This window comes from Colletotrichum higginsianum, chromosome 2 (assembly GCF_001672515.1).
Source record: "Colletotrichum higginsianum IMI 349063 chromosome 2, whole genome shotgun sequence".
Taxonomy (NCBI): domain Eukaryota; kingdom Fungi; phylum Ascomycota; class Sordariomycetes; order Glomerellales; family Glomerellaceae; genus Colletotrichum; species Colletotrichum higginsianum.
In genome coordinates, this window is record NC_030955.1 from 5,254,807 (window position 1) to 5,269,467 (window position 14,661).

Consider the following 14,661-nt stretch of genomic DNA (forward strand, 5'->3'; position numbering starts at 1 on the left):
TGTACGCATTAAATCCACCAATTGAACGGGAAAAGGCCACACCGAAATTGTTTCTAATTTTTTGCCGTCTCTTTCCGTTATTTCCTCCAACTATCGGTTCGTCAGATTGCATGTGAGTTGCATACCGCCAGCGTGATGATGGTGTGTGAAGCTTCAAGTGTATCAACCCGTGCAGCAGTCATTCCCGGCAAGCCTGATTTGAACTCAAGCCTCCCAGATGACCACGAATTGATATATGTAGCCTGGAAATCCGGCCTAAGGAGAGTCAGATTGGCAGCAAATCTCGCCGTGCCCATGCTCCAAGGGTCTTTCCTGCCTGTCGACACGCTGCCCACAATCTTGCCTCTTCATTTTGGTGGCTTTTTGCTCCATCACTTGATTCAATATAATCAACTGCTTTACAGTATGTCAAATTTTCAAGGTTATCCAGCGGTCCCCGGGGTGTCTCCATCAACAATTGACTAGTGCATCAGCCTGCGTCCCGGCATGGTGTCGGGAATCGAGATCGCCGGCCTTATTAGTGCCATTATAACTATTGTCGACACGGCGGTTGATTTTTACGACGCAATCAAAGACCTCAATGGCTTGCCAGAAGCTTTCAAGCAGGTTCACGCTCGACTACCACTGGTCAGAGAGATCTTGCTAGACGCAAAAAGTCTTGCGAAGAGCGCGGACGAGAACGAGGCCAGTGCGTTGAAATCGGTTTTGGAAAACTGCCAAGAGAAAGCTGAAGAGCTCAAGAAGATATTCTTGCATATATTGCAAGACAAGTCGGAAGATGGAGCGTTTGTGGTTTCTGCCTACCGGGCGTTCGTCAAGCGTAACAAAAAGTCTCGGGTCGAGACTCTGATGCAGAGTATACTGGAAGACTTCCAGATTCTCTCCACATACGCAGTCTTTGAGGCTGCAAAGAAGAAAGAGGATGACATTGAGAAAGCCCGACAGGAGATGACCAAAGTGCCCCCGTCACTTGATGATTCCGATTTTGAAGACAAGTCTGGATCAACGTGGAACCAGAACGCTGGCAGAGATATGTATGTCCTTTCAGGATCAGGCAGACTGTATCATGGGGGCTCAAGCTCTTATGAGGGACAGAATATGTTTTTCGGTACTGCGACCCCCCAGGGAACCCATCCGTCGCCGAATTCCTTAGGTGGTCATGGCGGATAAATTTCAGCATGGTCACTGACATTTCAACCTTTCAGTCCAGGCTCTCAATTCTTTCTGTACACATGGGTCTGTCTTGGGTTTGTTCCATTCTCCAAAAACTCTCAAGTTGAATACAAAATCCCTTCTCTATGTAAATGTGGCGTCAATGTACTCTGTTTGCAACACAGCATTCTTTACACATAGAAGAAATGATATAGAACTAACATGAGCACATTTTGCTAGGAGAAAACAAACCAAGCAGCAATGGGATATCTCAAAAGTTGACTCGTATGTAGCTCTTATGACCTACAGATGTCTGAGACATGCTAAAGCCTAAAAGGTACCTGTGTCATAAAATTGCTTGAGCCTTTTTGCACCAGCTACGTTGCGAAGCACAACAGCCTGGCAAGCCAAAGAACAGATGGCACTGGTGACTGGTTGCTGCAACAAAAATCATTCAAAGAGTGGATTGATGGAAGTTGCAAACTGCTTTGGTGTCATGGGCATTGTAGGTCTTATGAAACCTCTACCAGGCTCTTGGAGTAAAAGCTGACAGCGCGTAACAGTGGGCACTGGGAAGAGCATTCTAGTGTAAGTCACTTCTATAAGTGAACGCGATGGTAAAACCCTATCAAAGCGTAATGTTGACACTCGAAGCTCCAAGATCAAGGGTTGTTGACCACATTGTGGCCGAACTGGAGCCTAGGATTGATACTCCTACGGCTTGCATCTACGTCTATTTCGACTACGAGGCTGCGTCGCAGCCTACAGTTGCTGATCTGCTTGCCAGTCTTCTGTTTCAACTTTTAAGGAAGCAAAAAAGTGAGCACATCGCCAATCAGATCGAAATCGAGTTCAGCGATTGGAAAACACATGGCGTTCCTCGAAACTCGGAGAGGTTTCTTACGATGATCAAAGCCATGGCTGAAACATACTCCAAAGTGTACCTTGTTGTCGATGCACTGGATGAATGCCACGAACATCCTTCGAATACGAGACAAGACTTCTTGCAAGCAATTGTACAACTTCGCAGTGTTAATTTGCTGGTAACCTCCCGAAGCCGTATGGGTTTGAAGCAGTTGCTCAGAAACCCAACGGAAATCAGCATCCAAGCCCAGGAAGCAGACCTGAGAATGTTTGTCGTCAGTCGTTTGAGGAGCGGTGAAAGAATCAACAGATTCATGATGGAGGCTGAGAAAACGAGCCCAGGATTTCGAAGTCTCGCTGTGGAGACAATAATCAAAAGAGCTCAGAAAATGTGCGTCGGTTGTTGTTCCCCCGTGGTATTTCTTTCTTTTTTAACAGTGACCTACAGATTTCTACTTGCGAAGTCAGATATGGACTGTCTTGCAGCATGTCCAACTGTAGGGCTTCTCCGCGAGGCACTGGCGGAGCTCCCGGACATCACCACAACCTACGACAAGGCCCTGCAGAGAATCCAGAGGCAAAGTTCTTCCCGAAAACAATTGGCAAAACACGGCCTTTCCTGCTTGTTGTTTTCAGTCAGTCCCTTGACCGTACAAGCGGTTTGTCATGCTTTCGCCGCGAGGGATCGCAGAACAGACCTAGACAACGACTACATTCCGGAAGAAGAGGAATTGGTCTCAGCATGCGCTGGAATCGCTGTCGTCGAACAAACCAGCAAGCTTCTTCGGCCGATGCATGAGACCGTCAAAAGTTACCTCATGAAGAGCCCGGAGGAAATCCCAGGCGAGGAGTACATTGCTACTGTTTGCCTCAACTATCTCTCGTACGACGCACTCCCCGAGACTGCAAAGTCTAAATCAGAACTGGAGCAGCGAATCAACTACTATGCCTTCATGAAATACGCATCAAATCATTGGGCTCATCATTTCCGGCACACAGGCGAGAATGAGCGACTCAAGAGCCTGGCAATGAACTTTCTTCGCAACTCCGCCAAAGTAACCAGCTCGTTTCAAGTCACAACTGGATTTTCGAATATCCCGCACACCGTCAAGGGAGTCACAGGTCTACATGCTGCTGTGTATTATGATCTTCGAGACATGGCTGAGAGTCTTCTCCTGGACTGGCCCGACATCAATGCAGCCTGCAGCGAAGGGCAAACAGCTCTCCACTGGTCTGCCAAGTACGGGCGTGACTATCTGGTGGACATGCTGCTTAGGGCTGGAGCAGATCCCGAATGCAAAGACTTGGAGGAGAATACACCGCTACACCTTGCAGTGATGGGCGAGCATATTTGTGCGACAGAAGTCCTGGTCAAGAAAGGTGCAAGGCTTGCCGTCTGGAACAAGAGATGGACGCCCTTTCGATGGGCCTTGAAAAACGGTCTCCGGAAAGAAGCCCTTCTTCTTGCAAAGAATGGAGCAGACGTGAACGTTTTGGGTGATGACGGATGGTCAACTCTGCGGTTCGCAATTAGCTATGCCGACTTGGACGTCGTGGAATTGCTCATCCAGCACGGTGAAGACGTCAACAGAGATTGCAAGAGTGGTTGGACTCCTGTGGGAGAAGCAGCAATGTACGGCAAGGTTGATTTGCTTCGTTTTTTGCTCAAGAGAAGAGCCCAGGCTGATACCCCAGACCGCTATGGGTGTACTCCGCTCAGACATGCAGTCAGGTACAACCATACGGCTGCTGTGGGACTGCTTATCGAGCACGGTGCCGACAAAGACGTCCCCTGCGAAGACGGACTGACGCCACTCATGCAAGCTGTCCTAAGTGGTTTCGAGCGATTGGTATGGCTTCTTTTGGAGTATGGTGCTAGGACCGACATTGTGGACAAGAAAGGATGGACAGCTCTACATCACGCCTTGAGCAAACGTGCTTCTTCGTCTGGATGGCTCTTGCTGGGAGCAATGAAAAACCCTGACGTGGTAGACCATAACGGAATGACACCTCTACACGTGGCGGCAGGACATTGCGATGCGCCCACAGTATGGCTGCTGCTTGAAAAAGGGTTACAAATCGACATGCGGGACAACGAAGGGTGTACTCCGCTTCACATTGCAGTATGCCGGGACGACGTTACCATTTTCGAGCTACTCATGGAGCGGGGAGCAGATGCAAACATACATGATAACAAAGGTTTAACAGCGTTGCACCACGCCGCGAAGCAAGGGAAAACCGCCGTCATCGCCTATGTCGTCAAAACCATGCAGACTCATGGGCTGGGCCGTCAGCAGCGCCTGTCGAGCACTCTCGACGTGAATCGACCAGATTTCCAGGGTCTCACCATCTTACACCATGCGGTTCGGAAAAATCAACTTCACGTACTGCTTGAATTACTGAAAATCCGCCCGCCTCTTCAACTCAACACGCACGATGATGAGGGAGAGTCGCCTCTGTCCCATGCAATTGACCACAATTATCATGAAGTGGCGAAAATCCTGATAAGGGCAGGCGCAGAGTATCATGGGGGGGGTTTGACTGCTGGTGCCCTAACAGGGAGAGATCGGAGTAGGGGAAGCGGAATGCCAGGACAAGAGGAGCACCAGTAGGGCGCCGAGAGGGTGTCAGTGCTCAAAGGAGGGAATTGGGCAGGGGATTATCAGTCCAACAAGGGATGTGGGAATTTGAAGGGGGGCCTCTGCAGTCCCTGACTGCTGAGGCCAGATTCGAATCCCAATACCTACCTATATCTATCTACGTTACCATTTCCGATTTTGTCATTCTGTACAGACCAGCCTGACATTCAGGAACCAATTGAGCTTCTCCAACATCTTTCAAGGAGTGCTGTATATATCCCAACGCAAGGACTTAGAAACGTCGCTGCAACACCGAGGCCTAGCTACTCCGGCTAAGCCTATCTTCAAATATCCTCTTGCTCATGGAACATGACAAATATAGTTGCAGGGCCTGCATCACTCGCAGATGCCCGCATACCCCATCGTGAGAACCCGGCTCCAGAACACCTGAATTCCTCACCACTCGCCTCTCAACACCCCCTCATAATACAATGAATTCCCCGCAAGAGACACTGAGCACCTGCGTTGTCGGCATCGCCCGCATCGGCCAACAGAAGGCCCTCAGTGTGCTGAACCTGGTCCCGTGGAACAAATCCTTGACTGTCTGTGTGAAGGTATACCCGACCGTAGAAAAGATGATCGAGACTGAGGGCTTTGACGACCGTCATCCTTTCTTCCCTTACAAAACCTGCACCTGCCACAGCCGCTGGCCACGTTTGACAAGGTGATTCATGTCCTGTGCAAGAAGCCCGTCTGCGGATCCATTGCAGAGGCTGCTTTCTGAAAGTGTTGACGAAAGTCGTCGTGGATTATGATTGGTGTTTCCCATCAGCCTGAGAGTACACTAGACCCGGATTCTAATAATATCAGGAACTCGTTTCGCCGAGAGATAAGTCATCTCCGTGACAGCCAGCAGTAGATGGAGGTAATGCCATTCGCCGGCATAGGAATCCCCCTCCTCAAAGCATATCCGACTGATACGAACCCCTCCAACATTCCCACCACACCCTCCCGTCTTCACCGCCAGAATGCGTCACCTCTCCTTCACCTCTTTCCGCGATGTTGCGCCTGATTTGTTTCTCGGTGTGTGGGTGGGACCACGCCCGGCGGGCCAATCCCGGAGAAGCGGGGTTCACAGGCACGGGACCGATCCGGGTGTGATGGTGATGGGGGGTGGTGGGGTGGGGGTCCTGCATTTGCAGGCAGGCCAATGCGGTCTCGGTCGGGTCTCCGTCTTGTCTCGTCCTTGCTTGGTCTCAGTTGTCTTCAACACCAGAAAGTAAGGTAGAAAGAATGCCATTCCCTGGCGACCTGAGTTCCGCACGCCTCATTTCAGGCAGCGAGAAGGGCATGGACGACGACATCTTTCAACGGACACCGATGCGAGGGTTGAAAGGTGAGTGATGGCCCGGTCCGGCCATCTACAGCTTCTCCAAAAGCCCACACAGATAGGCGAGCGAGGGTTGCCTAAGCTAGGCCCGTTCCCCCGCAGAGCGCCGCAGGCATCAACCCTCGCCACTGCTCTGCTAAGCGCGCTTGTCACCCATCGCCAACGCCCGTCCACTTACACGGTAGGTGAGATGCTAGACGCGGGTCCGTTCGCGGGGTACTTGATCGTAAGCTGCTCGGGGGTTGTGTATGTCTTGCAGCTGTCAAAACCCGTTGAACCAGAGCTAGGCAACAACGGCTGGACCACTCAGAACCCCGCCTTGATGACCCCGCCGCCATTGAGTCGTGGGACTTTATTGCCGATACCTACTGACCTGATCGGAGGAGATGTTCTCGCGTGGTCTACAGGACTCAACGGCGAAAGGACAAGAGCGGGTGTCTTGTCGGTAACTTCAAGGAAGGCCGCAGATCCACGGTCAGCGATAAGGGACACTTTCTCGAGATCCGCATCCCCCGTCCCCCCAGCACATCCATCCCCTGGCCGGTGTTGGAGTTGACTCAGACCGAAGCAACAGCCCGCCACGAGCCACTAACACTTCCCCCCAATTCCATTGTCGCTGCGAGGGCGAACAATAAGACGCCACGGATACGCTGCAGATGTCTCGCAATCGGCATCCCGAGGTGTGCTGGGGGGGGGGGGGGGGGGGGGGGGGGGGGGAGAAATGGCAAGACACAAGGGTCGCATTCTCCGAGACCTCGGGGTTCCGTCCAAGACCGGGGCGGAAGTGAGACATGCATGAATTAACGCGATCACAAGGCCTCGAACTGCATTGTTGATCATGCAAAAAATTCTTGCTTGGTCAAGAGATGATCACCGGCGGAAACGGGAAACAAAGTCCACTTGAATCATGACTGTGTTGTTCGATTCAAATTACTACTATCCTAAGTTCCATCCACCTCATCTCTCGTCCTTTCGTGGTATCATCCCAATTGCCTTCCTGGCAACCCATCCTAGTCCCGCCCCGTAGGTGAATGTACATGCATGCAGTGAAAGAAGGAAAGAAAAAGAACGCTGTCTATCTATGTAATCAAGGAAATCAAATCAAATCAGATGACTCTCTTTCGCCTATCAAAACAAGTCCGTCTCCGAAATTCGAGTCTGTTTACTCCCACCGGTAGACGCCGTCGTCGTACAGCACACGGTGCCTCCGACTGCCCGGTCCCACAGTTGCCCGGCGCCGAGGCATCATCCGCTCCATCAACCGGTGACGCTGGGCCTCGTCCTCCTCCTCACGCTCACGGGCCTCGCGGGCCTCCCGTGCTCGGCGGTCGGCAATCTCCAACCGGCGCACGGCGTCGACGAGTTCCTGTTCGCGCTGCTGGTCGGCCAGGGAAGGGCCGAAGCCTGTGGATGTGCGCTTTAAGGGGACGGCGGTGCGGCGGGAGATGTCGGCATTCTGCGCGGCGATCCTTTCGCGGATGCGCTGTTGACGCTCCTCCGCCTTCTGGCGCTCGCGCTCCTCGCGTTCCTTGCGCTCCCTCTCGAGCTCCCTCTCGCGACGCCGGCGCCGGCGCTCCTCGTCGCCGGCATTGGCGCTGGCGTGGCTGTACCGCGAGTCGGAAGAGTTGTGTCGGTGGTGGCCGCTGTCGACAACCTCGATCTCCACCTTGGACCGCGGTGGGCGTTCGTCGACAATGATGGGGCGGAGGGAGTCGCGCGGGACATGGTTGTAGCGGAAGTGGGAGCTGTCGCCACCGGCGTTGGGTGAGGGCGGCGCCGTGTAGGGCGATGAGAACTGCTTGGGAGGCGTGCGAGGCGTGGGCGGGGAGTCGACGATGACGATGCGCTCGGCGCGGGTGCGGCTCTTGCGGTTGAGATCTAGGACCTTCTGTCCGTTGACGTAGACGCCCGACTGGCGGCGTCGACGCTCGCTGGAGGATGAGTCACGGCGGATGCGGTCTGCGTCGGTGCCCGCAGAAGTGCCACGAGGCGAGCTCATCGGAGGGGTGGGCGGCATCTGCTGCGGGAACGGGTAGGAGGGTCCGGCAATGGGATAGGCGGGCATCGGCGAGGGATAAGACACGGACCGCGGCGGGTGGTTGTAGATGACGGGGTTGGCGCAGAGACGGCCGCTGCGGGACGCCGTGGTACAGTAGCTGGGCTCCTGGTACTCCTTTGTCCGGCCGTCAGGGAAGACGTCCGTGTAGATGTCGGCGGAGCACATGGTGCTTTGTTGAAACGTATGAGAGCGCGGCGTGCGCGGAGAAAATTGCTGGGTGACCTCCGGAGCGAAATGAACTCGCTTCGCGGGGGTGGTTGGCTGAGGAGGGGGAAGAGTCCTCAAGAAAAGAGTTGAAGATTGAGGTTCCCGGTCGGTGTGTTTGGAACGATGAGACTTGTGCTTGTACACGATGGTGTTGTCGATGTAGTGAGCTTCGGGGGCGCGGTGTGAAGACAATGCGATGGTGACAGTAGGCCGAGTTGAGTATGTGAGGTAAGGTCTGATCTGAGTGCTGCAAAGTGTGTAGTCTGGTTGTTGCTTGTGTGAGTCGGTTGGTCTGTTGACGAAGAAGAGAGGAGGCGGCAAGAGAAGATGTAATATACCAGACGAGTAAGAAGACAATGTGTAAGACGTTACAGGGTGTTGAAAAAATGGCCTGCCTAAGGAGCGGAGGGTCCGAGTGTGGATTGGTCAGGTGTCTATCTTCCGTAGGCAGTAGGAACCAAAGTGTAAATAGTCCAAGTGGAGATGTCGAAGAGGAGAGGAGAGGTGCAAGACATCTCGAAGCGATTCCGCGTCTGAATTAAGTATTGACAGGGCCGAAGAAGCGCGCTCCAAGTAGTGGTGGCATGGGAGAAACAGGGGGGGAGACGCCAGTATCCAGCATCAGCCGCAAAGACAGCGGCGCATCCCAAGCATCGTAGGCCGAGTTGGCGCAAGTGGTGGTGGTGGTAGTAGTGGTGGTGACATGGTGGAGATTGTGTCCTTGCAAGGGTACATTTCCCCCCTGTCAGACTGCTGCCTTCGTAGTAAACTTGCTAGTGGCCCCCGAGGCCGATATGAGTCTTTCGTCTGGTCCAGCTAAACCTCTTTGGTACTCACCGGGGGGTCTGTCGTGCTGCTCGTGTCACTCTTGGGCAGTTTGTCGCTGGCGAAGTACCTTGGGGGCCGTTTCACAGCCATTCTTCCAGAGGCGGAGCGAGGGCCAAGTGATTTTTTGCGGAGGGCGCAAGGGGTGACCGTAAGCCGTCGAATGGAGGACGTTGGAGGGAGCCAAGGATTCTTGACCAGTCGAACGGCCCAGTGTTTGACGCGCATGATGTCTTTTGCTTGAGTCCTCAGTTGTCCCCACAGAGGCGGCCTTGCATCTGAGGGCGGGGTGGGTAAGGAGGCCGTCGGAGTCGAGACACGGTGTAGGTGTATGAGCGATGGTGGCCACCGTTGTGTTGGAGGAGCGGTGGTGTCTGGTTCACCGCAGGATGAGAGGGGGACCGAGGGGCTGGACAGCACAACGGCGCCTTTTGCCTGTGTTGCACCGCTGCGCTGCCCTTGTGCCCATCGCAGCTCACGGTGAGGGTTGCGGGAGGCCGTCGAAAGTGGCCGATGGGCGTCTCAGCCTTCTCTGAAGAGGTGACCAACACGTCGCCCGTGTGGGCAAACGACGAAACAAGATTTCCCATGGCATGATGCTATTCTAGGGTGCTGTGAAGCATAATGCTTGCCCTGGTTCTCATTTTCTTGGGCCAGAGGAAGGGCAACCCATGGGCTATTGGAGAATGCGAGCTTGACGCGGAGAGCAGCGGCAATCGAAACACTCGGTGGCAGACGCGGTCTGAGTTCGGGCGCGTCTGATTGAGGTTCGGCTCCTAATCAAGGAGACAAGCGACAACCGCCGCCATCGTGGGCGAGTCGCAACGGTTCCAGTGACCCTGGCCTGCGTCTCCCATCTCAAGTGGCTTCGGTGAGGGGAAGGATCGGGATGGAGTGGACGAATGACACCTGAGTCACCACCACGTCGTCGGGCCTCATGCAAGCTCTTTGTCCATTGCTGCTGCCACGGCGTGCCACGTCGTGGGAACGTAATGGTGTTGCTCTGAGTGGCCAGGCCTGGTGGGAGTCCCACGTTCGACGACTTGAAGACCAGGAATGGTCCATTTGCCGGGTACGGTGGCCGTCATGCCGGAAGAATGGATCACGGGCTGCTGCAAGGGCGACGAGGGCCACTGATGGCTCCGACAAGGTTGACAGCGATGACGGCCGTCCCGTAGGAGCGTGCCGGTGCCGAGCAGTTCGTCCGAGCAGGCCAATCTAGTATGCGCAGGAGGCAAAAAGATGTGGCAGATGGCAGATGCCATCGTGTTAGCCATGCGTGTTAGCCAAGTTAGCGAGCGGGTGCAAAGGGCTGTGCACGTCTCTAACACGATCAAGGCCAGCTCAGCCACCACAGCCTGCTTCTCCCCTCCCTCCCCTCTTCCTTCGGTCTTTCTCAGTCTTCGGACCAACCGACGCAGCCAGACCTTGTTTCGTGCAGGCGGGAGACCGATCGAAGCTTGACATTTCATCATTGTGGCTTTGCTGGCACGTTTATGACGAGCATCGCATCCCTACGCCTGCAGTCTGCAAGAGGCTCTCTGTAAGGTTCAATCGCATCGTGTCGCATTGCATCGCAGTGCATCCTAGCGGGTTCGGAGGGGAAAAGGTGGAGGGAGGTGAGGATGGAATTGGGGACGTTCCCTTGTCCTTTTTTTTTTCCTTCCCCCTCCCACTCCGAAGGTCACACACACACACACACACAGACTCCCGTGTCCGTACCCATCGGCCCCTTTGGTTCCGAGGTACGTACCTTGAGGATATGTATCTGATGTCTCCACACCGCTTTTTCCATTCACATTACCTACCTAGTCTCTCTCAGCCGGCACCAGCAGGCACCAGCTACTCCGTTCCCACCACTGATTCTCATGCTGATGACTAACCCGGCGCCGAGTTCTCTCGATGCGATGCGGCTGATTTCGACTCAAACTTCTGCCTGGACCGATACGGAGATCGCATCATTGGTGTCGCACAAATCCTTCAATGACTTGATATCAAACCGCTCAACCTCAGTCACCCATATCCGTTCAGCTCTTCGCATTGGCTTGCGGCTGCCGTCATCAGACGCGTCAACCTGTCCACACAAACACACTCATGACACCCCTCCGATCCTTCGCCGCGTCGCTTCAGTCACCGCCCGCTCGCCGCCCACGGCCTTGGTGATAGCCGCGCCCTTGTTGCGTGTTCCGGGGTCAACCAGTTTCCCCTTATCGCCAAAGCTGAACGGAAATAGACGACACCCACCGTCTTGTCGCCGCCGACTCTTTTTCGTCACCTCCTCATCCTGAGACAAACGTCTCTTTCCAGCGGGAGACGGCGACATGCCTGACGCGTGCTAGGCTGTGTGGGCAGGATCCGACACCCTGACAAAGGACACCCACAGTCGGACCCCTGGCGGTACGGACTGGGAGCAAAGCAGCGGCCCAAGAAATTACCTCTCCAGCCCCCCATTTGGGGGCCGTTTCCATCCCGCCTCCGGAGGCCGCTCGAAGGCATGTAACTCACTGACCGAGAAGAGCTTTTGTCAAAGTCCACGACCACAAGATGCTCACCCTCACCATTTCCTGGTTTCAAAGAGAAGTTTCTCGTGTCCGCTAGCCTCGCCAGCACCACGAGAGGGATAGGTGATGCACTGGGTGTTGCGTCATTCCCCCCTCCTGGCAGCCTTACGAGGCAGAATTCACTCCTTGCGAGAAGCGGAGTAACTCTTATACCGAGTCTCTCGATACGTATTCTCCACTCTTAAGGCTGCCTCCGAGTCGGGTCCGGGCGTGCGTCCGATCCAGTTTCGCCTTTTCCAGGGTGTCAACGGGGATCCAGGATGTTGACTGCGCCGCCTCCAGCTTTGAGCAGAACATTCTTCTCTCAACTCCCTTTTTCTGCCTTCTTTTAACTTCGTGATGATAGGTCTTCGGAAATTTCTAAACAGTCTTTGCCCAGGGTAACCCTTCGGCTCGTCCATGTGGAGAATTAACATCCGAGCATTGAGGTGTCCATTCGCTACATAAGTGTGTAGTTGGTTCCATAAGAAAGATGCACTGTTCTCTGTTCTTTTCGCACTACCGATCTTTCAAAGTTCTGGTCTTGCAAGTCGGAGACGATTCGACGTTTGGAGTTGGGATGCTGATTGCTCAGAGTGCAGCGAAGGTTGGTGATTGGTGGGTGCCGTCAACCTTCAGATCATGGAGTTGTGTTGTTCGAGAAAGATCCCATCAACAACCAAGACATCAAGCTTGTAAATTTGATATTTTCTGATGCTGCTACGAAAAACAAACAGAGCAAGATGCAGAGGCTTTTGCACCGCCCGGGCCATCATTGACGCGCAAAACTGCTCTAAAGGCGCTCGCGACTTGACTGAGGGGTGCGGTTACCGACTTTTCGACGCATTTGCTAGGGGCGCTGCCATGGGGCACAGCAGCTCCAATCTTGTTGGTCGCTCAACATGGCGTCTCCCTCATTTTATGCACTCATATCGATATTCTCGCCTTTAAAAGCGGGGTTGATGAACTGGGCAATTCCCAATTTCTATCAAGAAGCGCTCGTGGCATTAGTTTGTCACCCCAGACCCGTGGACGTTATTCATCTTGCAATTAAGTACAGCATCTTCAGCTCTGAAGACTCGGGTTGTCATGGTTTCCAAAGCGCTGGGCTGTGGCCTGGGTTGGTTTCTTCGTCTCGTCCCTCTGGTGTCCGCCCTTCCGGAGAACACGAACGGCAGTCCTCTCGTGGGATCCAAGCCGGTAGGGATTATCACCGTTCCTGGGCTCTTTCGTTTCGTCTCCACGCCGACCCGCTAATCCCCGTCCTTTACAGTGCAGACTTCTTGCCGATGCCGGTCTCGGCAGCCAGCTGTTCTTCCAGGGTGACGGCGAGTACACCAGGACTCTCGAGACCTATTACGGCGGCGAAAGCAAGGACCTGAGACCCCACTGCATCTTGAAGCCGGAGACGGTCGAACAGGTTACCACCGCCATCAAGACTCTCAACACATCCCAAGCTGGCAAATGCTGGAACGTGGCCGTCCGTGCAGGCGGACACTCGAACTTTCCCGCCAGCAACACCGCCTCTGGTGTGACCATTGACCTCGTTAGGCTGAACACCCTGAGTCTCAATGTAAGATCGCCGATCCTTCGTCCCAGAGCAAGGGCTGATAATCAATCCACGCAGGACAATGGAACAGTCTCGATTGGTTCCGGAAACCGGTGGGGAGATGTCTATCGATATCTCGAACCCCGAGGTGTCATGGTAGCTGGTGGACGCGAGAGCACCGTCGGAGTCAGCGGTCTGCTTCTCGGCGGCGGTAAGCTGCGTTTGGAGCTCGTCTCTTTCGAGAAGCGCTATGCTGACACTCAGCCCCGTAGGATTGTCGTGGTACTCTGGCTACATCGGCTTCGCTGTTGATAACGCCGTCGCCTTCGAGGTCAGGCGTGCCCAAGCCGCTTACTGGCGCATTGGTTTGCTGACAGGAAATCATTTCAGGTTGTTTTGGCCGACGGCAGCGTCGTCAGGGCGGCTAGCGACGAAAACCCGGATCTCTTCAGAGCTCTGAAGGGTGGCGGGGGCAACTTCGGGCTCGTGACAAAGTACGAGCTGAGACACTTCCCCTCGCACAACATATTCGGAGGCATCACGATCTTCCCTTACACTCAAAAGGACGCGATCATGCGCAAGTTTATTGAGATGGTTGACGGCAACGCGAACGGTCACCCGGACGATTCGGGCTTCGCGGCTGCTGCGTGGGGCCCGGCCAGCGGAAAGATAATGTCGTTCATCGTGGTCAACACCGAAGGACGGTCCAACACCACCGCTTTCGCCGGGCTCGAGGACCTGTCGCCTCTTGTCGATATGCGGGCCGACCTCCCGGTCACCGGCATCGCGGCGCAGATCACGTCCACATCCGGTCAATACCAAGTCTGGAGCACGTTGACGTATCGCAACACGCCCGACATGGGCCGGAAGATCCTCTCGTCCTTCGAATCCGTGATCGATGACGTTGAGCCCCTGATCGACGTCAACGAGGACCTTCGCATCGTCTATCTGCTGACGCCGCTCCCCACCTCATCCTCTAGCTACGGCGACAACGTCCTCGGGCTCGACAAGACCCACACGAAGAGTTCGGTCATCTTCAGCGTCCAGGCTATCCTGCCGAGTACCAGGTACCGAGATCTCCTGAAGCGAAGGTTCGACGAGGCCGTCGCCGATATCAAGGCGTACGCCAAGGAGACGGGCCAGCTTTTGCCGTACCTGTACTTGAACTACGCCGGTCCCGATCAAGATCCCCTTGCCGCATACGGAGAGGAGAACATCCGCTTCATGAAGGAAGTTGCTGCAAAGTATGATCCGGGGGAGTTCTTCCAGTACGGCGTGCAGGGCGGTTTCAAACTGGCGCATCTTCGATAGACGTTGTAGAACCCCAAGACTAGCTTAGTGCTTTTGGTGCGCACACCACGAGACCGAAGCAGGTTGGAAAACTGTTGATGGAGGCTCGGCGGACGGTACCCTTCCTGGGCCACGGCACGACGGGTATGGGAATCTGCGAGGATCCTTGGTCACAGTCTCGCGGAAATCTTGTCGGACAGCATTGT

The 14,661-nt window shown here is 54.6% G+C and overlaps 4 protein-coding genes across 4 annotated transcripts; 2 read left to right on the forward strand and 2 right to left on the reverse strand.

Moving 5' to 3' along the window:
- Positions 1–486: 486 nt before the first annotated feature.
- Positions 487–1,088, forward strand: CH63R_03306 (Phosphorylase superfamily protein; the record flags this gene model as incomplete). The annotated part of the gene is given in 2 exon segments (XM_018298281.1): positions 487–1,034; positions 1,049–1,088. The coding sequence occupies 2 exon segments, from the start codon at positions 487–489 to the stop codon at positions 1,086–1,088; spliced, it is 588 nt and encodes a 195-aa protein (XP_018163097.1).
- Positions 1,089–7,147: 6,059 nt separating this feature from the next.
- On the reverse strand, positions 7,148–8,209 carry CH63R_03307 (uncharacterized protein; the record flags this gene model as incomplete). Its single annotated transcript, XM_018298282.1, has 1 exon — positions 7,148–8,209. One exon carries the CDS (start codon positions 8,207–8,209, stop codon positions 7,148–7,150), a length of 1,062 nt encoding a protein of 353 aa, XP_018163098.1.
- Positions 8,210–9,324: 1,115 nt separating this feature from the next.
- CH63R_03308 (uncharacterized protein) lies at positions 9,325–9,666 on the reverse strand (the record flags this gene model as incomplete). Its single annotated transcript, XM_018298283.1, has 1 exon — positions 9,325–9,666. The coding sequence occupies one exon, from the start codon at positions 9,664–9,666 to the stop codon at positions 9,325–9,327; it is 342 nt and encodes a 113-aa protein (XP_018163099.1).
- A 3,039-nt stretch (positions 9,667–12,705) lies between these two features.
- CH63R_03309 (FAD binding domain-containing protein) lies at positions 12,706–14,476 on the forward strand (the record flags this gene model as incomplete). Its single annotated transcript, XM_018298284.1, has 5 exons — positions 12,706–12,816; positions 12,890–13,189; positions 13,244–13,376; positions 13,438–13,496; positions 13,556–14,476. 5 exons carry the CDS (start codon positions 12,706–12,708, stop codon positions 14,474–14,476), a joined length of 1,524 nt encoding a protein of 507 aa, XP_018163100.1.
- Positions 14,477–14,661: the final 185 nt, after the last annotated feature.